Here is a 27,251-nt window from a genome sequence, read left to right as displayed (position 1 = left end):
ATTTGAAAACCATTTAGGATAGTGCGATTTTTTTACGAAAGTGACAGGAACAGCAAGAGAAATAGCTTTGTTCATAATCTGGGATAACGCGTTAGCAGCAACGTTAACATCAGTAGTTTGATATATGGAATTCCAATCATGGTTGTATAGAGTGGAATAGAGTTTCAAGTAATCACCTTGAGAATAATTTATGAAGGTACTAGATTGGCAGTGATCAGGTAGCGACAAATACACTTCAAGATTAATGGAGATAGATGGATGATAAGAATCCTCCAAAACTAGAGAATGATTGGCTAGTTTTACTGTACTATTAATAATATTAGTAAAGACAAGATCAAGTAGATTTTTACTTGAGACAGTAAAATTAATTTGGTTTAATCCCAGAAGGCAAGACGAGGAATATAAATCACTTGAGTTAATTTTAGAGTAGTAATGAATATCATTAAGATTAAAACCAGTTGACCAATCCATACCAGGACAATTGAAATCACCAATAATTACTATTCTAAAATTATGAGTATCAAGGTTTTTTTTTCAAGAAAATTGAGGTAAGATTTTAAGTGATTATGACCGAAATCAGGTGGGAAGTAATGATTTCCAATTAATAAATTAATACCATCAGCCATTTTAATTTCAATCCAAACACATTCATTAATAATTTCTAAATCATATCGCCGACAGGTAAAAGGTAACTGGTTGTTAATTGCTGTTAGGACACCCCCACCTCTTTTTTTATTGGTGTCCTCATACGTTCTGTCTGCTCGAAACACAGTATAATTAATAATAATAATAATAATAATAATAATAATAATAATAATAATAGTAATAATAATAACAACAACAATAATGATAATAATAATACATTGAAACAGAATGTACTGTTAAAGAGGACAAATTAAGAGATGTTTTAAGCCACAGACAGTTAACAAAATTGAAAGGTTCAGAGCCATAGCGGACCAAGCGCCATTTATTAAAAACGAAGATAGCAAGGGTTAAAGTTAAGTAAACATCATAATTTAATGACGATTGACATATCATTTAATTTTAATGTGCATACTTCATCTTACTTGCTATATGTTTCGTTAAATTATGATAATCACTTAATTTTATCCCTTGTGTTCTCCGTTTGTAATAAATGGCGCTCGGCCCACTATGGCTCTGAACCCTTCAATTTCCAACTGGCTTTCTGTATATACAGGGATGAACCGTAAGTGAGTAATGTCATTAATTTTAGAGGGGTTATTCTTTGCTTCCTTTTCGAGATAAAATTATTTTATATGAAACATATTATATCGTGTTCTGGGAAAGACATTGATTCCCAATATGCTCAGTCAATTTAAGAGAGCAGTGTATTGTGATAATAAATTGTTGAAAGAATTTTAGTTTTGTCCTTTAAATGTGCAGAAATTTGATCCCAACAAATGTAACTTTTCGTTCTGCAAGGAAATTTTACGATGTGACATTCGTTCGTATTAAATTTCTGCACATTTAACAAAACTAAAATAAAATTCTTTCAATCATTTATTATCTCAATACACTGCTCCATTAAATTGACTGAGCATATTGGGAATTAAATCTATAGCGTTCCCAAATCACGCTATGAAATGTTTCATATAAAGCAATTTTTATCTGGTAATGGAAGCAAAAACGAGCAAAATTGCATTATGGTTTTTTGTTTGAAGTATATCAAAGAAATTAATGTAATTATTTACGGGTCACTCTATGTATAAGCACATGTGAATATCAGTAAATATTTTAATTGTGAATTATCCATCTGTGAGTAAAGCCAAGCTTGTATTAACTATCTACAGCTACTCATGTATTGTGCATGCGTCTGTTTTGCGTCCATGTCAAAGCCTGTCAGATAATAACACCTGACCTTACAACCATTCGATATCTACGTATATCAAAATGTTCCAAGAAGAATCCATAGACAACAATTTGTGAAATTAAGGTAAAAGTTAGGGGCTTTCTTTCTCAAACTACAGCAACCTCTGTTCGCAAATATGTTTGAGACTCTACGTCAGTGATGTCAAAGCAAGCGCATTTTTCTAACCTTCACGATGTGTCCGGGCATTAGGTGCTAGCTATGGAAGACGGAAGGATTATGTACAGTATATGAATAAGCAGCTGTTGGATTAAGAAAACAGTGGTGCACAAACATCAAACGGAACGTGAAATGTTATATCGTTATTTTTATATGGCTTCTTTGTTTGATATTTTCTATTCTGCCAGTAAAACAAAAGTACTAACACTAATTTATTAATATTGCAGTTGTATTTTAAACGTTAATAACATGGTAAAGAGTTAAGAAGGAATATTCATATAAACTGAATAGTAGTACAACACATCATTCATAATGAAAGTGATATCCCAAAGAAAGAGATAACTGTAACCAATATTACATAACAAAACCCTTATCGCTGTATGCTTTTTAGGTGATATTGGTGCGCAACTTCCTATCATCAGAACATTAAATTATTTTCTCGAAATCTACTAAAGCTATAGAGCTGACGCTTTTACAACACATGGGTACATATCTTTTGTTTATGATGTAACAGTAGTTGCTTTGTTAATTTTATTCACTTCCTTACAAACATTTCCCATGCGAATATTTCCAAAATTTTCAATACACTAGCTCCAGCAATACTTATTTACGATATAAGTTATAGATTTACGAAAACATTGTTTCAGTACCTGTAAAGCAACTACATAAACATATCTGAAAATTTCACTTTTCTGTAAAAAAAAGTTGAGAAAATATTCCTTTTGAATAAAAAGCAAATTTGTGAAAAATGTGCATTAAAATTAAAACTTACAATCTTGTAATGCATTTATATTTCACAGACAAATCTAAAAATTAACATGAATACAGTTTTAATAAGTTCTCTTCTCTTTATCCATTGAATCAGTGCTGGCCATCCCTGTATATAGCTCGACCTAGCGGCATATAGGTAGTACCACAGTCTAGTATAATTATATAGTTACGAAGCTTGAGTTTTGAGTGGTTTTGAGAGTACTAGGAACAATAGACTGTGCCGGTACTATTTCGCATTCTCTGTGATGAGGCGACAGTAGCGATCCTAGTGATTAGCAACTAACTATGGATGCATATTCCCTACGTATTGAGCTTGGGTGACTGTATATACTAGACTTTCGTCTGTCTCTTTCCTTTCCGCTGTAAAGCGCGAACTCTAAAGCAAGCGCTTGCGTCTATGGGCATCAGTTGACGTGACTGCTCTACGTGAAAGTTTTGAATGTTTGATATCAATAATTTGAAACATCCTGGACGCATTTTTTGTATAAAAAGGCGTCAGTGATCATGGAATTTTGTTTTACAAAGTTATGTTCATGTTACAATATATTAAAGGGCTTCATAGGATACTGGTCGCACAAAGAAGCTCAATATCCATTTGCAGTTTCCCTACGGTTTGTTTCGATGCATAGGATACTGTACTTCTAAGGAAATATAAAATTATAATAAACTGTTCTACCTAGTGGAAGCACGAATAAACATTTGAAAGATAACACGAAGAGTTCCTGGGAATAGGAAATCTACAATATTAAGCCCTATTGTTGTGGGCTCATGTAGTGGAATGTGATATCAATACAATATTGCAGCTTATTTCTAGAGAACCTGGCGAGTACAAATCTCTCTTCCGCCAGAAACGAAACAATTTTGCGCTACAACTAATTTACTCCCTTTCTTCTGCCCAGAAATTTCTTGCAGAAATAGTGTAACCTGTATAGCATTGTTACATGACACTAGTAATTTGTACGAAAGTTTTCCTACATAAACCACTTATAAGTTTATAAAGATTTTAACTTATTTTGTTTTGTTAGTATGAAACAGAACTATTCAATATCGTTTCTCGAAAGTAAAACATGGAAAATTTCATGACTGACATTTTCTTTTATTGTCTTGGATTAAATATAGAGTGTACAAAGAAAAAGAATCACAGAATTTAACTGTAAAACTATACATCAGAATCAACAAAATTTCCCAATTAACATAGGTCTGGGGATCGAAACTCGTCCCCGGAATAATTTTTCTCTTGAAATTAATCAGGTCTGCTTCATAGGGAGCAATACCTGAAAGCTAGATTTGCATAATATATACATTACCATAGGTACGTTAACAGAAAAACACAAGAAAAAAGTCATACAGAGTTTGTGTGCACTCGATATGGGTTTCTGGCGTCTTGTCAGCCAGTCAAGTTATTTGGATATAAAGGAAAAAATTGAGAAGGTGTCGAGTGAAGTTCCTGGGTAGCTCAGTCGGTAGAGCATTGGTGCGTTCAGCCAAAGGTTCCGGGATCGATACCCAACCCCGGAACAATTTTTCCCTTGAAATTATTCAAGTCTGCTTCACAAGGAGCTTTATCTGAAAGCTAGATATGCATAACATAATAGGTTAATTAACAAGGCTATATCAAGTAGGTCCATGTGGTTATCTAGCGTCGGTGGAGTACGAAATACTGAGATTATGTAACACTCTATATAATAATTTGTCTATCCTGCAAAAGGACGTGACTCTTTATCGACGGCGAAAAACGTGACACATGCTTGATTGCAACTAGAGGAGTTGCAGTCGAATGACCTGGGACCTTAATCCCTTACATTTTAGACTGTGAGACCATTTGAAGACTTTAATATATTCAAGGTTAATCAATGGCTTCGAAACGAAAGCATGTGAATGCATGTCAGTAGATTCGTTGTAATCAGGACTTCCCGAATGAACGCATGCTTCTATAGGACTAACAACCAAACGTTCTGATAGGGGCAGATAAAAAAGTTAAATTTTCTTCTTCCACCATGCTAATAATGTCAAAAGAAGTGCTTATACAAATTTTGGCCACGTGACCGCAATTATGAGGCCGTCCAGAAAGTGATTTTCCCTGGGGCCGTTTACAGAAAAAAGCACAATTCCAGGGAAAGATTTATTGAAACAGATACCGCACTTGTTGCTATATTTGTCAACATATCCCCCACTGGAATTGAGACATTTGCCATACCATGGGAACAATTTTTGTGTCGTAGAGTCAGCCGCCTGGGTTCGGAACCAGCGTTTGACAGCGTCTGCACCTCTCTCTGTCGATCCCATGATATGAGAAATGCCTCAGTTCCGGTGGAAAATATGTTGAAAAATAGCTCAACAATTTCTGTGCCTGTCCCAACAAATTTTTCCAATGAAATTATGCTTTCTTTTTCTGGCGAACGTATTTTTACGGCCCTCGTAATTGCGGTCGAGTGGCCAAAATTTGTATAAATACTTCTTTTGACATTATTAACATGGTGAAAGAAAGAAATTTAACTTTTTTATCTGCTCCCATCATAATGTTTGTTTGTAAGTGTTACATAATGTGAAGGAATAAATAGACACAACTTAGAGCACTTGCTGCAGAAACAGAAATAAGCCTTGTAGCTCAGAAGATATAAATTAGATTTACATTACATCCAGGACGTTCTGTTACTTATAACTATGATTAAAGTTTAACAATAAGTCAATAATCCTATTTTAACACCTTGTACGATTATGTTTTGGATACTAAAAAAGTTTACGTCAGCAAATTTAAATTCATTCTGTATTAAACTGTAAATAGGATTATTTAAAGAATAGAAAATATGTCACACCATTATTATCGAGAATTCAATTGGATTTTAACAATCCTTTCCGCCATAGCTCAAACATAGAGTGTGTTTTATTTCACAATCACACACAGCTTATTGAATCAGAGGGAAAATAATCATGACAAACGAAGTTACAAACAAATGACTGGTCAAGTTCCAGTAACCTAGCAACATGAAAACCCAAACAGTCATCTGTAGACTGGCTGGGGAGATTCAACTATCAGTTACTAAATATTCTAAAACACTATTCATGCTTAATGAGAGTGGTGCAGGATTATGCATATTTAATCTGTTTCGTAGGCAACATGAAACTGATTGCAGCGATCTTATTAAGACGATTATATATGTTAATTCGCAATTTGGTCGCGTTATTATGTAGTGACAGTAATGCCTTCCAACAGATTGCATTTTATAACTTATTAACATAGTCACTGGATTTTATGTAGACTATTACACTTTAACTACGTCATACTACTTTTGACCAACAAAACGGTACGAAAGAACTTCTTTCAACCAATCATGGCTGCTTATTGCAATATTTTATCGCTTCCCTAACATTTGTTTAATTTTACCGCTTCCCTAGCATTCGTTTATTTTTATCACTACCCTAGCATTTGTTTCTTTGTTTGCCAACTTTCAAACTTCAAATTCTTTACGATACTGCAAAACATGCTTTGTGATCATCATTTGTTAACAGCATTGACAGTCAACTGAAAATGGCGGCTCCATTCAAACATTTTGGTGAAGCTAGCATTAGTGAAATAGAATTTCAGTAAGTCAATTAATGTTTTATTATATTAGAGTACTTTATTTCTTCTAATTTTTAAATGCTTTCTTCTAATCGTGAAAGAGTCAATTAAATCCCACTTGAGTTTTATTTTCTCTAACATCATTCGGCTAAAAAATTAGTAATTTCCGAAATTTTATTGCTACGTTCAAATCCTATTAATTTATTATTATTATTATTATTATTATTATTATTAAAAGAATGCTATTCTTACATACTTAATACTTGTTAATATTTAATCCTAATGTAAACCTATGATTTTTAACTACTTTCCTATTTTTTCCAAGCTTCCTGCCACATCTGCTGATTTCTATAACAATTTGAACTTGTATCATAAGGTACATAAATGTTCTCATGAACCCGCATAAATTCGATCATAATTTTTTCCATGCTGCAAGGAAAAACTCACTTCGTAGCCGTCCGTCACAAGTCTCGAAAAGTGCCGCAGCAGAAAGATGTGGTCGGCGTGAGGGGGAAAGTCATGTGATTCTACGTCACAGTGACGTCAGGAAACGTGAGGAGCCGTGACGTGAGGTGAATGTATTGCTAGTACGTTCCGTTAAATGGGGAAAAGGCACAGAATACTATTTTCTTGAAGGTACTGTACCATACGCTCACTTGAGGTGACGGTACGTGTTTTTCTTAGTCAACTGCCCGAAGACAGGTTTGAACCTCATAAGTGACAGCAATAAGACATTACTTATGAGGCAACTAAACCAAGAGATAATAGGGTAGGGTGGTCAGTTTCTTTCCTCCCTCCATTGCATACATCGCTGATTAGTAACATAGTTCACTAATCATACTTGATAGATATGTACAGCCAGATAATAGAAGTACAGTAGAACGTCTCGTTTAGGCACAGTGAAATCGTAAACTAACTACAGGTGTAACATGTGGGGGAAGGACGAGCCGTGCGATAAACACGAGGGATGTACAAGGTTTTAGTTACAACATTTATGGTGGAGCATTGTTGAAATTATATTTTCTAAAAGCACACAAAACAACAGAACACAAATTGCATAACGTTATCATATACACATTTTAACAGACAAACAATTGTAACGTTGAAATAATTCAATATAACAAATAAAATTTTGTCACTTATATGATCTTTGTATATAGTGTTTTTTTTCTGTTTATTTCTATTATTGTATTTATATTTCTGGTGTTGTGGAAGAGAAGGCCTGATGGCCTTAACTACACAAGAATAAATAAATAAATAAATAAATAAATAAATAAATAAATAAATAAATAAATAAATAAATAAATAAATAAATAAATAAGTAAATAAATAAATAGATAAATAAATGTTTTTTTAAACAGCACTTTTTACGGTCATGAATTTCATTCTCTGTATGACTAACCTAATACTATAGTCTTCTGTGGCCGAATTAACAAAACTACAGTATATTGGTCTACCTGAATAAATTGAACTTTGAAAAGGGATAATTATGTTTAGGAAATAGTGTTGACACTTCAAACCAATATACTGTAGTTTTGTTAATTCGGACACAGAAGACGGTAATATTATGTTAGTCGTACAGAGAATGAAATTCATGATCGTAAAAAATGCTGCTTGAAAGCAACATCATATAAGTAACAACATTTTATTTGTTATATTGAATTATTTCAACTTTACAATCGCTTGTCTGTAAAATTGTGTATATGATAACTTAACGCAATTTGTGTTCTTTTGTTTTGTGTGTTTTTGGAAAATATAATTTCAATAATGCTCCGTCATAAATGTTGTAACTAAAACCTTGTGCATCCCTCGTGTTTATAGTACGGCTCGTTCTCCTTGCATTCGTTACCTGCACTTAGTTCATGTTTCACTGTGCCTAAACGAGACGTTCTACTCTCCCTACATAAAGATATGAAAATTTTTTACTGAAGAAATAAAATGTTCGAGCATACGAAATGTCAACTTACATAAGAGCTCTGGTTTTTTAAATTAATTTTCGCAAATATGAGCCATTTTTGCTTAAAATTGCATTTACATGATAAATGTAAAAACACCATTTAAATCCTTTTTTTTTTTAATAACAGACATTTATCTCGTGACTTCTACTAAACAGAATTAATGCGTTATCTTTCCTGATAAAAAAGATAAAGGTTTTGGAACTGAACTGTTTCTGCATTGTCCTTGTAGACCTAGCTTCCACATAAAAAAGAAGAAATCTTATAACTTCGCTCACCAACTGTTTTTATTCTGCCAGTATGTATGCGTGTATCTATTCAGCTAAGATTCATTCAAGTGACTGTTCAAGAACAAAAGACGAGAGTTGTAATTCTTGATAACCAAATGTATGACTGTCTAATTAAGGCAGAATTATCAATCATTCAAAGAGATAAAGAGAGCGATACAAACATTATGCGACTGTAATGACTTCCACCGGAATTATTAATGTGGAATCAGTATATCGTGTTGGTTCTTTCACAAACACTCTAATTAAGAATGTAGGTCGTATGAATTCGTTATGGTGGACAAATGACACTTGCGTGTGTAGATCTCTATTCTACGACACACGGACAGTACACTCAATTTAAAAATAAAGTGTACAGCCTTTCATTAATTATATAATTCCAAGGTCAGATCAAATCATTTCAGTCTGCTAATTGTACCTTAGAACCAACGTTTACAATGCTGGAAACGAGTGAGGAATAATGATGCTAAAATTATCAAAGAGATTTCAGGATTTAATTATGTGGAGTGTTGCATGTAAATTGATTGACATCAAGGTTTCTAGGAACTTAGATAGACTTATGGACATTTGTGTGCAGTTTGAAGAACTGAAAAGTCTTTGTTACGAAGGAGATATTTTTTCATTATCAGTTTGAAAAATATCTCAACACTACAGTTCTTTTGGGAGTATTTTGCCTGGTTTTGCACCAAAAGAACTGGATACTGGGCAGATCTATGTACTGAGGCTTACAATGGGCCATTTTGTTCCCTATTTATGTGATGATTTTTCCAAGTCTAACAAGTCGTCATTCACGAATTAGACGCTGAACAAACGGCCAACCAGTCTCAGCTCTGGATGGTAAAGTGTACTATCCTCAGACGAATCCTTACATATTTATATCCTTTCGGTGCAGTTCTATTCGGTAACATAACCTCATATCAATCTTCTGTGATTAATAGTCCCACCGGCGTCATTAAAAATAGGTACCAACAATACTCTGAGAACACACTCCACACCAAACAGTTACTTTCTGGATTTGAAATGGTCTTTTGTGAGACTGACGAGGATATTGAGGAGCCAAGCACCTGGAACACTGTTTACTGACATAGCCATTTAGAGGGAAGGTGTCCCATCAGATGGTTGAGAAAATTTGGTTGTTGATTTATCATCTCCAGAAGCTGAATACAGAACATATGTTTCAACATCACACACAGCGCTTATTCGACCATCGCTTCATGCTGTTTGCAATTCCTCACAAAGGAACAATCATTAGCGCTCTAGGACTCAATAATGGAGAATGTATTTCATATTAATTATAATACTAAGACACGTGTTAGTAAGGTTTTAAAATTATCCGTAAATACATTTACTATGTATTCAAATATTTCACTTTACAGGATTGCACAGAAAATACAATTTTTAAGATCCCAAATATCAGATATAGTTTATCTATAGAATGTGCTATTTACATACATAACTGAAACAGCAAAAACATAACAATTCTTACTGTACTGTATTCGTCCTTTGTATTATATTTCCATATATTTTTATTACTCTATATTCCATTATATACAGTGTGTTTAAAAAATACGGGGCATAATTTCAGGTATGTATTTCCCACATGTAGACAATCAAAATAGTTCATTACAACATGTGTCCGGAAATGCTTCATTTCCGAGTTATGGCCTTCACAACATTGAAATTCATCGGAAAGTTTTTCTTTCCGCAGATCGTTTTCGTTACAGAAGATGTTCAAAATGTCCACCTCCTGCTTGAATACAGACCTCACATCGATGTCTCATTGACCTGCGAACACAATCCCAAACTCCAGGAGTATTGCGTATGTCCTCAGAACATGCCACAATTCGATTCCGAAGGGATTCCAAATCAGGCACCGGAGACGAATAAACCAATGATTTTAAATGGCCCCACAAGTAGAAATCGAGAGGGTTCAGATCAGGTGAGCGTGGAGGCCAAGCAATTGGGTCACCTCTACCTATCCATCGATCAGGAAACCTTCGATCCAAGTACCGGCGAGCCGTACGACTGAAGTGTGCAGGAACGCCATCATGCAAGAAGTGAATGTGTTGATGATTGATCAGTGGAGTGTCTTCTAAAACATGAGGTATGGTGTTTTCCAGGAAGTTTGTGTACGCCTGCCCCGTAAGTATGTTTACAAGTACATGGGGTCCAACTAATCGATCACCAATGATACCGACCCACATGTTGAGGGAGAACCGCACCTGGTGATGAGATGGAACAGTTGCACGTGGGTTTTCATATGTCCATACATACTGGGTGTTGGTGGAAATTTGTTATGCCATCTCGTGTGAACTGTGCTTCATCTGTAAATAATACTAAGGCAGGAAGGTTCGGATTTACACCACACTGCTGCAAGAACCACTGACAGAACCTAACTCGTGCAGGGTAATCTGCTGGTGACAGGGCCTGTACACGTTGCAAATGATAAGGATACAATTGATACTCTTTCAACAGTCTCCAGACAGTCGCATGAGGAACACTGACTTGCAACGCTACCCTTCGTGTGCTGATAGAAGGAGTCATGTTCACAGCCTCCAGAATCTCCTCCTGTACTTCTGGAGTTGTAGATCTTGGTCGTCCCCTTCCCAAACCAGGAGAGTTAAATTTTCCATACTCGCACAGACGGTAATGGAGACGTACAAATGTCTTCCGATCTGGACATTGTCGCTGTGGGTGCCTCTCCTTGTACAAACGACGAGCCAGCGCAGCATTGCCGTCCGCCTTACCGTACATGAAGTGTATCTCTGTCAGCTCTTGATTTGAATACATGTCGCACAGTCTAACGCCTACACAACACTGAATGTAACCTTCGCCTCGGAATGAACTGTCAGAGTGCCCTCTTAATGTCTCCTTTGACGGCAACGACCTGAGGAAAGAAAAACGTTCCGATGAATTTCAATGTTGTGAAGGCCATAACTCGGAAATAAATCATTTCCGGACACATGTTGTAATAAGCTATTTTGATTGTCTACATGTGGGAAATACATACCTGAAATTATGCCCCGTATTTTTTAAACACCCTGTATAAACCTGTTGATTATCCTTCACAACTGCTGTATTCAGAATTTAAAGTATTTGACTTCTATCAAATTTATAACAATGCAATATTGAATTTCGTATATAAAATCTGAAATATATTTAATTTATATTCAAATAAATATAGTAGCAACTTCGGACAAAGGCTTTACAGCATAATAATAAATTTCCGAACATACAATTTGCTAATGCTCCTTATTTAAAAAAAAATCAATTTTAAAAATGGTTGTTTAAAGAGAAAATTTGAAGTTAAATTACTGTGATATCTGTGTTTTTTCTTCTTCTTCTTCTTCTTTTTTACTTTTTACTTTGATATTTAAAGAAATGTCTTAACATTATGTGGAATGCCCCCTGAGCACGAATATGTAACTTTCTCTGGGGGTGCTAGAGTTTTTTTTTATATAAAAGGCAGTATGATCTTTGTTCTGGCAATAACGTGTTATTATTATTGTTATTATTATTATTATTATTATTATTATTATTATTATTATTATTATTATTATTATTATTTACGGAAGATGGCACTTAAATTTTGTAGGAATGTGGAAAGTTCTTTACCAGGAAACCCTAACTACAGTCTTACTTGTCAAGTAACCAACTGTATTGTAGAAAAATCGTTCAAAGGAGCTACATGTATATATTATTACAAGCTCAGTTGTCTGCAATCTTACAAACATTCATCCGCTCTCTATCACTGAACTTGCTGGAGTTGTGAAGAGAGCTAAAAGCTAGAAGATGCTATGGCCCGTCCCCACTTTGACACAACGTTATGTACAATAATCTTAAAAAAATAGGCCGGCAACAAATGTCTAAGTTCCGAAAACAGAAGAGTGTGCACACAATTAAACCATTTAAATATGCTGTATTTTGTTCTAAAATATGTTATAAAATAAAACGAAGGGTTGATGCTAGCTGCATCAGGGCATCTGAAGAGTGAAATAGCAATAAAATTGATAAATACTAAATCTATCAAAACGAGGTACAAAATTTATCAAAACGAAGATGAACGAAAAAGCTACGTAACACGCCGGATTAAAGTATGAGCCAGTTTAGTGTAGGTGGTTTAAGAATGGGTCTAAACCAGATAGCATTGGTTGTAGGAAGTTCGAATCTCCGTTATTCTTAATTTTCTTACATTACAAAATTACCATAATAACTTTTTATATACATAATTTACACAAGTACCAAGTGCCGATATCGCCTAGAAGTCGATTGAGTGTTTGGTAAATAGCACAACCCGTCCCCCGTCCATATGTTAATATAACTGTCTGCATTTATATCTCATTTATAGCTTTTAAAAATATGTTTAACTACAACATTAAAACTTGTTACATTGTAAACATGAATTTTGTTCTATTTGTTTTAATAATGGCAATACTGAAGTGATACTGTTTACCATTCTTCAGTTGATATTGGAGTTTAGCTTTCTGTATGTTTTGTTTACCTATATTCTTCACAGGGAGCGTCGACAACGTATGAAAGCCAATTTTCATAAATAATAATAAAACAATATTAGAAATAATAAAAAGAAGAGCTCTATGTTATAATAATATATAACATATTATTATATTGATATTTCATATTCTTCGTCAGTCATATGTCCGATACAGCCGTTTAGGTTCTTGAAGCCCTTTTTAGGACCTGTCATGATATTGCAAACATTAATTAGAGCCTACATATCAAATTAAACCGTAAATTTTACGTGGGATCTAGAAAAGGATAGTTCGTCTTTTTATTTCGCTACATATTAAAATCATTTTACTTTGAAATGTATTTTGAATATTATCTCCAGAAATAAATTGTATTTTCGTCCAAAAACACCAGTGAATGGCCGTGACACCTACGAAAGTTTCACATCTCTCATAATATAGCATCACTCACGTCTTACAAAATAAATGTGTTATGACAAGGGAAAAGAATTCTATTACAATGAGACAGTCTCCAGTCGGGGCAGCGATTATGTGGCTTGATCTGGCACATTTGTCAACAAACAAGTAGGAATAATATCATTATCAACATCATATTTTACGACACGGATAAAGTCAAGATTGTTCCGGTTTCAAAGTGGTTTAATATTTGTCTGATCAGCGTTTTCTTCGGCGTCCTATATTTCTCCTTTCAACTGGTTTGTAATGAAGCAGTTTATATGGTACCAGGTATTCTATTCATTCTACGTGCTCTCTCCATTTATTATTGTAGTCTTCTGTTTAGTGAGATATTTAATTGTAATTTACTCTGTGTAGCATGGCTATACTTATACAAAGTGCTTCCGAGGTGGTGTTACAAACTTTCAGGGATGATGGCGAAGGGCACATGTATCAATTTGAGATAAGAAACCCTGGTCCGGAAATGACCGAGTCGAAAGTTACAAGCAAAAATAGTTCTGTGAGGGGGGATAGAAGTTATCCCTGGCAGGGATGTAATAATGAATTTGTGAGAGGAGGATAACACGGGGAGTAATCCCCTTCATCCTCCCGTTAATTCGCACCCTGAAATCGCATTATAGAGACCAAAATATAAGGTATTTAATCTAATTTTTATAGCAATATGTTTTGTAAGTACTTAGTATTTTTATATATGACTAAAGTTTCTCTAATCTGCTAAGACTACAACAAGAATATGTTTTCTTTAGACATTTAGTTCATTTTAACCAAGTGAATTTAAATAAAAATTGTGCATTTAAGTATTTCCAAATATTTTTCTTAGGTAAACGTATTGCAGCCTATTCGTTTACAATCATTAGATATGTAATGCATTTAATCAAAATTTGTTGGTTAAGTTTAGTGTTATAATAAATTATTGTGATCGAAAATACTTTCGTCATTTTTTGCGCGAGCACCAATTTGTCGGATCACGGAGACGTCATTCAACGCCTGTGAATCCAATGCTTTCCCGTGCTTCCATGCGTCTCTCTCTCTCTCTCTTTCTCTTTCAGTTCTGCTTCCCTATCTTAGATTATTCAGATGAGGAATTAGTAGTTAATGAAAGAAGGTAATGTGGTAAAATGGATTTAAATGGTCAATCTCAGAACGAAACAGGCCAGGTAGAACTCATGCGTGGATATTGTTCCAGAGCAAGGAGAGGAGTGAGATTGTAGAAAGTAAAAGTTTCTTGAAATACAATATATAGGAAGGAGGCTTGTACTGCCAGAGATGCAACAGCGTTTCCTTCAAAGTGATTATCCCTAATTCTCAGAACCTTTATTGCTGATAGGCTACTCTGGGAGTTCACTGTCCTCCAGAACCACAGATTCATGGAGAAAATGATCAACACCCGTAGAAAAATCCAAAAGAAAGAGATGTCACATTTGACCATGAAAAGCAGAAAGAAAAACTTCACAATATTGTAAGAAATACAGAAAACATATTTGTTATAAATGTTCTGAAATAATATACGGAAAAAGGGAGCCCATGGGTTTTTTTTCGTTTCAAGATGCTTTTTCACATATAAATGGTTTAATGTTTCGTACTGCACGTTGTAATCTTGTTGTTCTTAACCTACGTATATTTTACCCTAATTAAGTCTGACGAATGATATGCATTTTACTTGTAAATTTGTATACTTACTATACTGATTGTTTGCGGGCCTTTCGTCTACTATCTTTTGTCCACAATTTGTTTCGTCCATTACTTTTCGTCCACGTTCTTTTGTCCACAACCGATTGATTCATACAATTTACGTTCATCCATACATTTTGTCCACACCTTTTATGTCCATAACCTTTCGTCTATCTTAGAATAAATATTTGTGTTTTACACCTACAATAAATTACAACAGCAGGTACTGTCATCATTGTCGTCTGTTTCTTAGATAAGTTTCATTTTCCTTTGGATATTAAAAAGTATGTATATACTGCATATATTTTCAATTTTGGATATTAAAAATCATTGCAGAGGTTGTATATACAGTGTCTATCATCCTTATTCGTACATATCTAATTTGAACTAATAAGACAACATTGTGTACATAATAATTGTACTCATATACCATGTAGTGTACCATGCTTTAAAACCATTTCTTAGAATGTTAATTTACAACCAGTTTTATTATAAGCCCTAATTAACAAAAATATTAATAAATACATTACTTTGAAAGTAAAACTGTATGTCATTTATATTCGTACACTTGGGTAAGTTTGACTTATTCAGGCTGCTGTGCGTTAATGATAACAGCGAGTGTGCATTGCCGCGTGCTCTAGGGTTTGTTTTGCTGCAGCAGTCAGTTCTGTTCAAAATGGGCAAGTCGAAGGAACAAGTGCCGAGCTAAAGAAGATGATAGACTGGCTCTTAAAGGTTATTCTTTACGGAAAATAGGCAATATAGTAAACAAAAGTCATTCCACATACGTGGTTAATAAATTCAAATACTGTGGATTTACTGCAAATCAGAAGAGAAACCAAAAGAAAAAATACTAAATGAGAGGGAAGAACGTTTTATAAGACAGATAAAATCAAATCCACGGTCTCATGACAAAAACCACAAGGAAGACTTAGTGAAACAACGGTGCGACGTGTCCTATATAAATATGGATTTCATGGTAGAAGGATAAGAAAAAGGCCCTTAAGTAGAAAAAATCGAGCTTTAAGAATTAAATTTGCTAAACTTCATATAAATAAGGAGCAAGAATTTTGGGACAGTGATGAGACCAAGAATAATCTTTTCGTATCCGATGGTGCCCATAGAGTTTGGAGAAAGAAGAATGAGGCCGATAAAGTGGATAACAATCTTCCCACTGTGAAACATGGAGGTGGCGCCATAATGATTTGGGGCTGTAAGTCCTCGAAAGGCGTGAGTAACATCGACTTAATTGATGGAATTATGGACAAAGTGGTCTATAACAACATCTTGAAAAATAATGTCGAGGAAAGTGCAATAAAATGGATTTGTCGTCTGTCTACATTTTCCAACAAGACAACAACAGTAAACATACGGCCGAAATGAACAAACACTGGTTGATATGGAACGTCCCGAAACAACTCCATACTCCTCCTCAATCACCCGATCTGAATCCCATCGAGCATTTGTGGTCCAGACTTAAGGAAAATGTACATAAAAATACAATTTCGTCCAAAGAACACCTCAAGACTGTTGTGCTGGAAGAATGTCGAAATTTCACTACGCAGCAATGTAAAACGTTGGTAAATTCCATGCAGAGACGGTGTCAGGCAGTGTTCAAAGCCAGAGGATATGCAACTGGGCATTAGAACGTAATTGTTTGTTATTTATGTATAGTTATTTAATTTTGTTACTAATTGTACGAATACAAATGACAGGTAGATAAATTGTATATTTTATTAAATTTTGTTTATTTACATGTTTATGGTATATATGGAATTTATTTTCTTGTTTTATTTGTATTCATAATGCTACTGAACAGAATTTTCAAAGAGAAACGTAATACTTTCATTTCATGTGTCTTTTATCACCAAAGTTGTTACATATTTTCACCTGTACGAATAAGACTGGTAGACACTGTACACGTCGGAGGCAACCAATGTTACATTATAATACTCAATTTTGTTGGGAGGACACACTCGAGTCCGTGCACCATTAAGTCAGACATATGTCGTCAATCATGAATGCATCAGGGAAATAGTTACATGGTATGAAGACTACAAGAACGACGGCTGGATGGAAACATATCTAAGGGTAATTTCATATAGATTAAAAATTAATCAACCCTGATGAAGACGTCCAGAAAGAAGAAAATGAAGACTAATCATGTTTATAATACAAACAGCATGTACATCAACAACACGTATAAATTTAAGTAACTTACATTTTCACCAAATGTATATCAGGTCATCTTTTTTTTGTCAGAGTGGACGAAATAGTCAGTGGACGAAAACATAATGGACGAAGCATAAAAATGGACTAAATGGTCAGTGGACAAAACTTAATGGACGAATCATGAAATTGACAAATGTGTCAGTGGACGAAACGTAGTGGACAAAAGGTCCTATAACGATACTGATATCTATTCATCCTTTAAAAACTTACTTTGAACGTATTTGAGACAATATACCTTGAAAAGAAAGGCAGGTCACTGGGACCCATCTTCTCCAATTAATTGTTGACAGGTCTAGTTGAAGGTTTATCTCAGTTTAACGCCTCACATATTCGTCATTATTTAAAGATTCTAACGCCTTACACATTTGTCATTGTTGAAAGATTTTAACAACTCATTCATTCGTCATTATTGAAAGATTCTAATGCCTCACATATTCGTCATTGTAAGATTCTAATGCCTCACATATTCGTCATTATTGAATGATTCTAACACCTCACTCGTTCGTCATTATTGAAATATTTTAACGCCTCACATATTCGTCATTATTGAAAGATTGTAACGTCTCACACATTTGTCATTATTGAAAGATTCTAACATATGACTCATTTGTCATTTTTGAAAGATTCTAACATCTCACTCATTCGTCATTATTGGAAGATTCTAATGTTTCATATATTCATGATTATTGATTTATTTCTAACGCTTATAGTCATTATGCAATATTTAATTAGTATAATCCTTCATCTACGAGCAATTTACATTATTTCTTAAATTTGAAGTCCTAAAAGTATTTCCTTGTACTTAAGTTACATTCGTCTTACGCGCAACAACTTCATGACTTATTCCGAGATGAAGAAAGAGAATCTTATACTAAAGAAAAGTACCATAAAATAATTAATAAATGAACCGATTTGTGAAAAGGAAGCAAGAGCAGAAACTCTCCAATGTTCGTTAAACACAGATATTTCAAACAGTGGCAGTAGAAAATATTGCAGTGAACAGTACAGGAAATCGCAGAGAATGTTAAATGAATCTGTACTCACCTGGTCGACGTCGATGAGCTCCCCAGGGTCTTCCAACACTTTCGAGTAATGCGACACACCTGCAGACACATAACGAAGCCTGATAAGTCAGTGCTGCATCAGCATATTTGGTCCCCACTGATTAGCCCACATTCAAGAAGAAGATGATTATGACTGGCTGCATAATTAAACTTATAAATTACTGTGTTACGTTAGTATTTCAGTCCGTCCGTCTACCAGATTGTCTCCTCATCTATTGTATTATAAACTTGGTTTTCACTGGGTTCATAGTGGAAAATCTTTACACTTTACTAATTTATAACATTTTAACAGGGCTCTTAAAATATCAGTGTACTGAAAAAAAAGTATTTGGTAAAGGAGCTGAAAAAATAATAAAACTGAAATCGTATGAAACAATGGAAATGTGTACCCCTGCATGCTGATAAGTAGGCTTCGTACTCCAGCTACCTATAAACGGGAATGAAGTTGCCTGATTCAAAGCATATGTGACGTTACAGCGCAGATACAGGTATGTTCGTATACAAAATAGTTACGTATCCTCTGCCCTCTTCCTCTAGAAAGTGAAAATCGAGACGTAGTCATAGTGAGTAGTCTTATCGATCACTGCCCTTACTAGTTGTATTAGGGCTAATGAAATAACTACATCTTTGTGGCTGATTGAAGATTCATTGCAGAGCGTGTAATATTGCGGGGCATAGTTGAGGATATATGAACTAATATTTTTACTGTCAATATAGACAACATTACATATAAATTGTGTAAAATAAACGTAAAAGTGACAAACAGTGCACTGAAAGACACTGAAATACCAAAAGGTACAGCAAGTGTGGTGAACATAATAAAAAAGAACCAGACCATAAAAATCACAAAATTATGAAGAGATTAACTCGACGTTTAGCATGGATTTGTGTAGCCTACCATGATGTCCCAGTTAATAAATTTAATAATCTCCATTTTAGAGAATTTCTAGAAAAGTACATAGAAAATTAGTGGGTTTTCAGTGATGAGCGAGATACAATATCCTAATGAAAACAAGAAAATATCGCACAATAAGATATCTTGTATTGCATTATGCACCAATAACGTCATGTGCTATTGAAAGAATTTCTTGCAATATAAAATCATTTCAAGTGAATCCGCGTATGTTCAAGTTCCGTAACTTACGAATGCACGTTATTACGCCTATTCACTGCAAAGATCACGACGAAAATGAACATCATGGCTAAAGTATGTGTTTACTAGTAATGTGGGGAGTTTACTGTACTCTACGAACACGCAGCGACGATGTGTTTGTTTATATCCTTATCCGTTGCAATACCTGTGTTCGGCGTACTATATAGCCAATGTGTCTTTAACTTCAGTCTTTAGGTAGCTGGATTACGAAACCTACTGATAAGTTATAAATGGTGGATATTGAAATTTGAAGTTCAGAACAATAAACTACACACAGTAATGTTCTCAAATGAAATAGAGAATTTTCGGACATCATCATCATCATCATCATCATCATCATCATCATCATCATCATCATCATCATATTTGAGAAGAATCTTGAATTGATATTTTTCCATTAGTACTAAAAATAAAAGAAATGGAATAAAAATAGTATATAAGTTTATGAAACTCTCCGGAACGTTTCTTAGGTTACTGCGAGATAAATTTGTCTTATTACGCTATGCAACAGATAAAGACATCCGGAGCCACTTTTCAGCTCCATCATGAGGAAAAAAGGTAAAGAAAAGTGATATATTATCTGTTGGATCCATTACTAAGAACTGCTATCGCGAGCTGGAAAATATTCGTGGTAACTTTAACTTACCATTGTGTTCATTATTCTCTTTTTTCATACACTGATCACTTTATTACCGTCTCCCATTTTCACCTTAACACGAAAGTACGTGACAATAAGTACAATTTAAGAGGTTTTCTGGGTTAGACATTTTGAGATTTTTCACTATGTTATAGAAATATTGGACGTTTGAGAGCTACATACTACATACAGACTTCAACATCTTGATAATAGCTCTTAGTAAGGATTCAACATATATAAGATGATTATGGTATTGTAAATAATGGTGGTAGTGATTATTGGTATTAGTGATAACAGTGATATTAATGACGATTTCAGTGCTATTAATACTAATGATTTTATTAATTATGATATTAACGCCACATTTCCTTCAACTTCATATTATATTTTTAGACGTTCAATATCTCCAATACTTCTTATGTGCGTTTTAATTTCGTCCAATCAATTTTTCATACATGATTGTAAAACTTGTGACCCCTGAATCTCTCATACTATCATGATATATTAAAAGTTTTCCTTTCGCTATCGATACTGATTTACGAAGTAAAAGCTCTTACATTGCCTCAGGATATTTACTGTATATTATAGAAGTGAATATTTACATAGTAAAGCGTGCTGGCATCCTATGTGTGCAATCTGCGGGGTAGGGTTTCTACATTCAAAGGAACTGATATTGCTCGTTGCTTATAACCTAATACTAATTTAAGGAATATGATTTTTCACAGATGAATTTACACTCTTGCATCAAGTCATTTCAATTTCTAAATCTGCTCTTTAGAAAAATATACTCGTAAGTCATGAATATATTTAATTTCTTTATTCTTATTAGACATATATAGGATGTTTAAAAAGGTCGCATATTTTTACAAGAGATAGCATTGGTCAAAACTAGAAAAAAAAGTGTCCGGGAAACAAAAACTGTTGAGATACGGGCCTTGCTATATCGTGGACTACTATACCCACCTGTATGTTACGTAGACATTACAGAAAATGCTCTATGTGGTCACGAAGCATTGTAACACATGCTTCATCCCTTCTCAGTGAATCACTAACTTTTGTGACCACACCTGGCTGTTGTCAGATTTCTTCACATGCATTGTATATACGCACCTGTAACGTTTGTACGTTGTCGATGGGTGTGGCATACACAAATGTCTTTAAATGTCCCCATAGCCAGAAATCCAAAGGATTTCGGTCAGGTGATCGGGGAGGCCATGCGACTGGACCTCCTCGACCAATTCATCGCTCATTAAAACTCCGTGTTAGGTATTGTAGCATGAGACACAGAAAATAGGGTGGTGTCCCGTCGTGCATAAACAGAAAGACAGCCTACACCACTGAATGCTGTACATACTTACTAACACAAGTAATAGGATAGACTCCGTAGTGTCGTGGACCTTTCTTTTCTACTACTGTATATTCTCTGTTTACTTATATTGAGGGATGGTATCCACTCTCAAAACATGCACCATTTTTTTGTTTTTTGTTTTTTTTTTTTAATGAATGACGATCATAGGCCACAATAGAGCAAGGGCCATATCTCAACAGATATTTGTTTCCGGACACATGCTTATAGGATTTTTTTATAGTTTCGACCTATGCTACCTCCTGTAAAAATATGCGACACTTTTTTAACACCTATATATTGGATGCATGCAGGTTAACAACGTTATAGGCTATTTACCTTGTCAGATCATCTTCCAGAATTTCCTTTATATAGTAATGAAACTCTTATTTTTAATACGTTCTTTACTTTAGACCTCAACCTGATAAATTTTTTTATACTTTTGCAATGTATTGTATTAAGACTTAATTACCTGAGTATGTAGAAGATTTTCCATATTTACAAAATCTGTGTATTAAAGAACAAAAGTAAGTCAGAAGCATTTCTGGTGTTATGAGAATGACAATCCTTGGGACTGTTCGACCATTAAATTTTTAAAATTTTCACCTTGCAATTTGCACTTTTCATTGCAGTTTCTGTTACACTATCTCTTTTCAAAACCGGTTCGCAAAGTGAGAAATAAAAAAGAAAAAGTAGAGAAAACTTTTCAAATATATTATTACTTCTGTTACACCATTACAATAATTTTGAAAAGTGCGAAGTCATATGCTGAAAAGTGAATGGCATTTTTGCAAAATCCAAGTGTCTTTGCCATTAGGATTAACTCTCCGTTAGGTGCGAGGAGTTCCGTAAAGCGTTTAGGCGTGTGGTGGACAGACATTACTGAGTACTTTGTATGCCTATTTTTAATTGATTTTACTGTTTATGGAGTTGTTATAACTGTACTATCCTTTTGGATGAGTTTTGTAACAAACGTTTTATATTATACAAAAACCTACGAATTTATTAGTATGCAAAATTAAATTTAATTACATACATAAAAAAATTTCAAACACTTCTCTTATATGTGTAAACTTGTCAGTTGCTTGCGCGCATTTGTCTCTAACATCAAAACGAAAACATCGAATTAGAAACCTAAATCTTTTCCACTCATAGTGAGGCAACACGATTCAAGGCCATCACTGCGATCTTAAATTAGTTGTATTTACTGATTCCTTGAATAATGATAGCAGCAGCATCATAACAACAATATAATAACAGCAGTATCTTATTCAACTGTACAAGTTATTCAATACCGCCCCTCTCTTGCTCTCTATCTTTTCTTGAACTCCACAGCGGTGGTCTTGGTCTTGTTCGATTCCTCCTGGAATGCCTTTTTCTCCTACTGTGCTCGTCTCCACTTTCGTATTCTATGAACATTCTTTTTATTTCGTCTATCTCGTAGTGCTCGATCGATGGACACCTCAAATGTCCGAATCGGTTTAGATCTCACGGAGTTAAGGCTAATTCACAATAAATTGGGAACGGAAACGACAACGACGACGAGAACAGAAATATTGTTAAAATAAATGTATTTAAATGTAGGAATTTACAATTAACTATTTTTTACTATACTTGAGCTTTTTTTTTTCAAAACTGAACAAGTCTAAAATTTACGAAATTATATTATAAATCGATTATGGTAGATCTGACATTTAACTAGAAGTAAATTTATTTTTTCGAAGAAAGTGAATATATCCCACTGAAACAACATTGTGAATATTGATTTCTGACATGTCCATCCAGTTAATTTCTTCCAAACATTTTTTCTCAAAACTGAACATCTCCAGTAATTACTATATTGTTTAATATACTTTTTGAAAGCAAAATAGCACATTGTATGACTTGAGGCTTTCCCGGCGTTTGATGTGGAATAACTCTTCTCGGGTTCTCAGCCAGGTGAGTTGGAGATTAGCTTCCAAACTTTCGACGGCTAGCTCATTCCCTGAAGAAGGAGATGGCAAAGCTAGCCGTCGAAAGCTTGGAAGCTAATCTCCAACTCACTTGGCTGAGAACCCGAGAAGAGTTATTCCAAAATAGCACATGTTCAACTTAGTCCTAACAGTTGCTGAAATTTCCCGCTATTTTCAACTGTTGCCAATTAGTGATGAAGGTCATTTTAGAGCATTTGAACCTTCCAACAATAAGCTACAAAAATTTAATTATTTCAGAAGGGAAGATCAAAATCTTTGGCAGCATTGAAGAGAAAAAAATGAGAAATACGGCAATCCTGATCCTCAACTAATTCAGTTAAAACAAAAACCGACACCATGCTCGCACAACAGAATGTAAAAGAACGTCAATATAAAGTGGTCAATGTGTAATATCATTAATTAACATGAACTGCTATTAATAATTACGCATAATATGTGTGTGATGAAGAAGAAGAGTGATGTGCCTGGTAGATGACTGTGGCTTACATATCTAACAGAATAATCTTAAACCTTACTTAATTTTGTAAAAGAACGTCAAAATAAAGTGTTCAATGTGTAATATCATTAATTAACACGAATTACTACTGATAATTAATAATAATAATATGAATGTGATGAAGAAGAGTGATTTGTGAGTTGCCTGGTGGATGACTGTGGCATATATCTTAAAAAAAAAAATAGTCTGATAACTGAACTTTTACTTATTTTTGTAAAAAAGTGTCAATATAAAGTGTTCAATGTGTAAAATCATTAATTTTTACGAATTACTATTAATAATTGATAATAATTATGTTACATTCAAATTATATTTTCAGCTAAACTAAACATATCCATATTTTTATAGCAAAGCTGAATATGTTCAAATGTTTTCTTGCAATTACTGAAGTACCGTTGGACTCAGTCCTCTTAAATTCATGGAACATATCATGCTTCCTATATACTTTTATTATGTAAAATCAAAAATTATTTCTTTGTTTCAGAAGATATAAGTTTTTGGCTTCTCCTGAAAAATTTAGTGAAGTGGACATGTTCAGTTTTGAAAAAAAGCTCTTCACTTATTTTTTCGTTATGTTTATTTGTTCAAAGTTACAAGCCGTTCTAATGTAAGCAAACTTTTTTGGACATCGTTACCGGTGCCGAATACAAGAACAAAAGCAAAGAAAAGGAATTGGAGTATACGGAATAAACAGGGAAATAATGAAACGAAAGAGATGGCGAAATGAATAAAGTAAAAATGTCAACTTGTTAGGACAAAAGAGGAGAAAAATGACTATAGATGAAGGAAAGATAAATTCAACAATCCACACAAACAAGACAAAGATGGAGTTACTGTATTACGGCTGAAGCACCATGTTACGAAGTTGAAGGGAGAGGTGACATCGAGTGAGAATAAATCTGAAAGACACGGAGCGAGGAGCAATGAATCCAGACTTACGACAATCCCCGAAAGCCACACAAACTATTCTTAACACGTTGTCTTGGTAACGTATGATCAAGCTGACGCCAGGGGAATCCGTAACAACCTCGCCGCTTCCACGTCACGTGCCGCCATTATTTCCATCTCGTCCCCCGATACATTAACAGACAGAGAAACTGATCGACCTGAATTACAGAGCAGCGTTTCGTAGTCAGCTGCACAATGCAACTGTCTGTTCGCCAATATCTAATTACTTTATTCCGTTCCTTTCCTTCTTCATTTATCTACCAATTCATATACACACCTAGCCACCTTCCACTCACTCACCCATCCATTCCAATATTATTTATGTAAAATATTCTTCCAATTATTACTACACCCACCAAGACATTATTAAAACAAATCAACCGACCATACAAGTCTATGATTCATTCGTTCCTTAATTTATTCACTAACTCCATTTAATCAATCACTTGTTCACTTATCCGTACGTTCTTTTCTACCATTCACTCACCACTTCGTCCATTCCACCATTTGCTCACCAGTTCGTTTATCCAACCATTCACTCGCCAGTAATTCATACAATTACTCGTCAGTTCGTTCATTCATCCATTCACTCGTGAGTTAGTTCATTAAACCATTCACTCGTCAGTTCATTCATTCATTCAACAATTTCCTCGTCAGTTCGTTAATTCAACCATTTACCTCTCAGTACATTCATCCATTCATTTATACATTCGTCAGGTCGTTCATTTAACTATTCACTCATTCGTCAGTTCGTTAACTCAGTCGTTCACTAGTCAGTTTGTTCATTCAATCACTCACTAGTCTGTTAATTCATTCCATCACTCAAATGTTAATTCGTTCATACAATCATTCAATCGTTCATACAATCATTCAACCGTCAGTTTGTTCAATTAATCACTCAATGATCAGATCATTCATTCATTCGTCAGATTGTTCATTCAATCATTCACTCGTGGGTTTATTTATTCAATCATTCATTTCTCAGTTCGTTCACTAAAAGATTCACTCGTCAGTTCTTTCATTCAAAGACTTACTCGTCAGTGTGTTCATTCGACCATTCTCTTCAAAGTGCATTCATTTAAACATTCACTGGTCAGATTGTTGTTTCACTCACTCACTCGTCAGTTCGTTCAATCGTTCGGTCGTCAGTTTCTTCATTCAACCATTCACTCGTCACGTTTATTCAACCATTCACTCGTCACTTCGTTCATTCAACCATTCACTTCGTCACTTCGCTCATTCAACCATTCACTCGTCAGTTCGTTGATTCAAGCATTCATTAGTCAGTTTGTTGATTAAAAATTCACTTCTCAGTTTGTTAATTAAAACATTCACTCTCGCCAGTTCGTTCACTATACCATTCATTCGCCAGCTTTTCCATTCTACCATTCACTCAGCAATTTGTCCATTCTACCATTCACTCAGCAGTTTGTCCATTCTACTATTCACTCGTTTGTTCGTTCATTCAACCATTCACTCGTCGGTCCGTTCGTTCGTTCGTTCGTTCAACTATTTACTCGTCAGTTAGTTGAATTACATTCACTGTCGGTTTGTTGATTTACATTCTCCGTCAGTTCGTCTACAATTCGTCAGTTTTTTAATTCAACCATTCAATCATTAGTTCGTTCATTCAACCAGACTCGTCATTCGTTCATTCAACTATTGAACCAACCGACTAATCAGTTATTCAGTTTATCGTTTTTTCATTCACTTTTTTTTCATTTATTGGCTTATACATTTATGCCTTCGTTCACTTTCTTTCGCCCATTCTCTTTTTCTGTTTTTTTTTTCCTTTCCTACAGGCTACACCTTTTTCTCTCCAACATAAATTCACTATGTATATATATATATATATATATATATATATATATATATATATATATATTTATTTATTATTCATTTCCGTTGATTTACTTTTAATTTCCTTCTGTTTTCGTTCCGTCATTCATTTGCTTAGTTCTTGATTCTACTATAATTTATTTCAACCTTTACTTTTGCATGCTTTCCTTCTTCTGGACCCTCTGCTTCTCTTCTTTCGCTTTCTGTATAATTTTCAGTGTACTTCACTCCTCCCAATTTGTATTAAAGTTTTAGTTTAATTTTTATTATATTTAACGACACTGTATCAACTACCAGGTTATTATCGTCGATGGCATTGGTGATAACA

General features: G+C 34.4%; 1 protein-coding gene across 1 annotated transcript in view; it reads right to left on the bottom strand.

Moving 5' to 3' along the window:
* The window catches only part of LOC138713513 (otoferlin-like), a 1,213,561-nt gene that overhangs the window by 939,118 nt on the left and 247,192 nt on the right, over positions 1-27,251 (bottom strand). Inside the window, exon 2 of the mRNA XM_069845682.1 lies at positions 18,513-18,571. Within this exon, the coding sequence (XP_069701783.1) occupies positions 18,513-18,571 (59 nt within the window). The remainder of the gene's footprint in view (positions 1-18,512; positions 18,572-27,251) is intronic.

This window comes from Periplaneta americana, chromosome 14 (genome assembly GCF_040183065.1).
Source record: "Periplaneta americana isolate PAMFEO1 chromosome 14, P.americana_PAMFEO1_priV1, whole genome shotgun sequence".
In the NCBI taxonomy this organism is placed as follows: domain Eukaryota; kingdom Metazoa; phylum Arthropoda; class Insecta; order Blattodea; family Blattidae; genus Periplaneta; species Periplaneta americana.
Note: the sequence above shows the minus strand (reverse complement) of the source record. Positions and strands in the feature narration are given on the sequence as shown.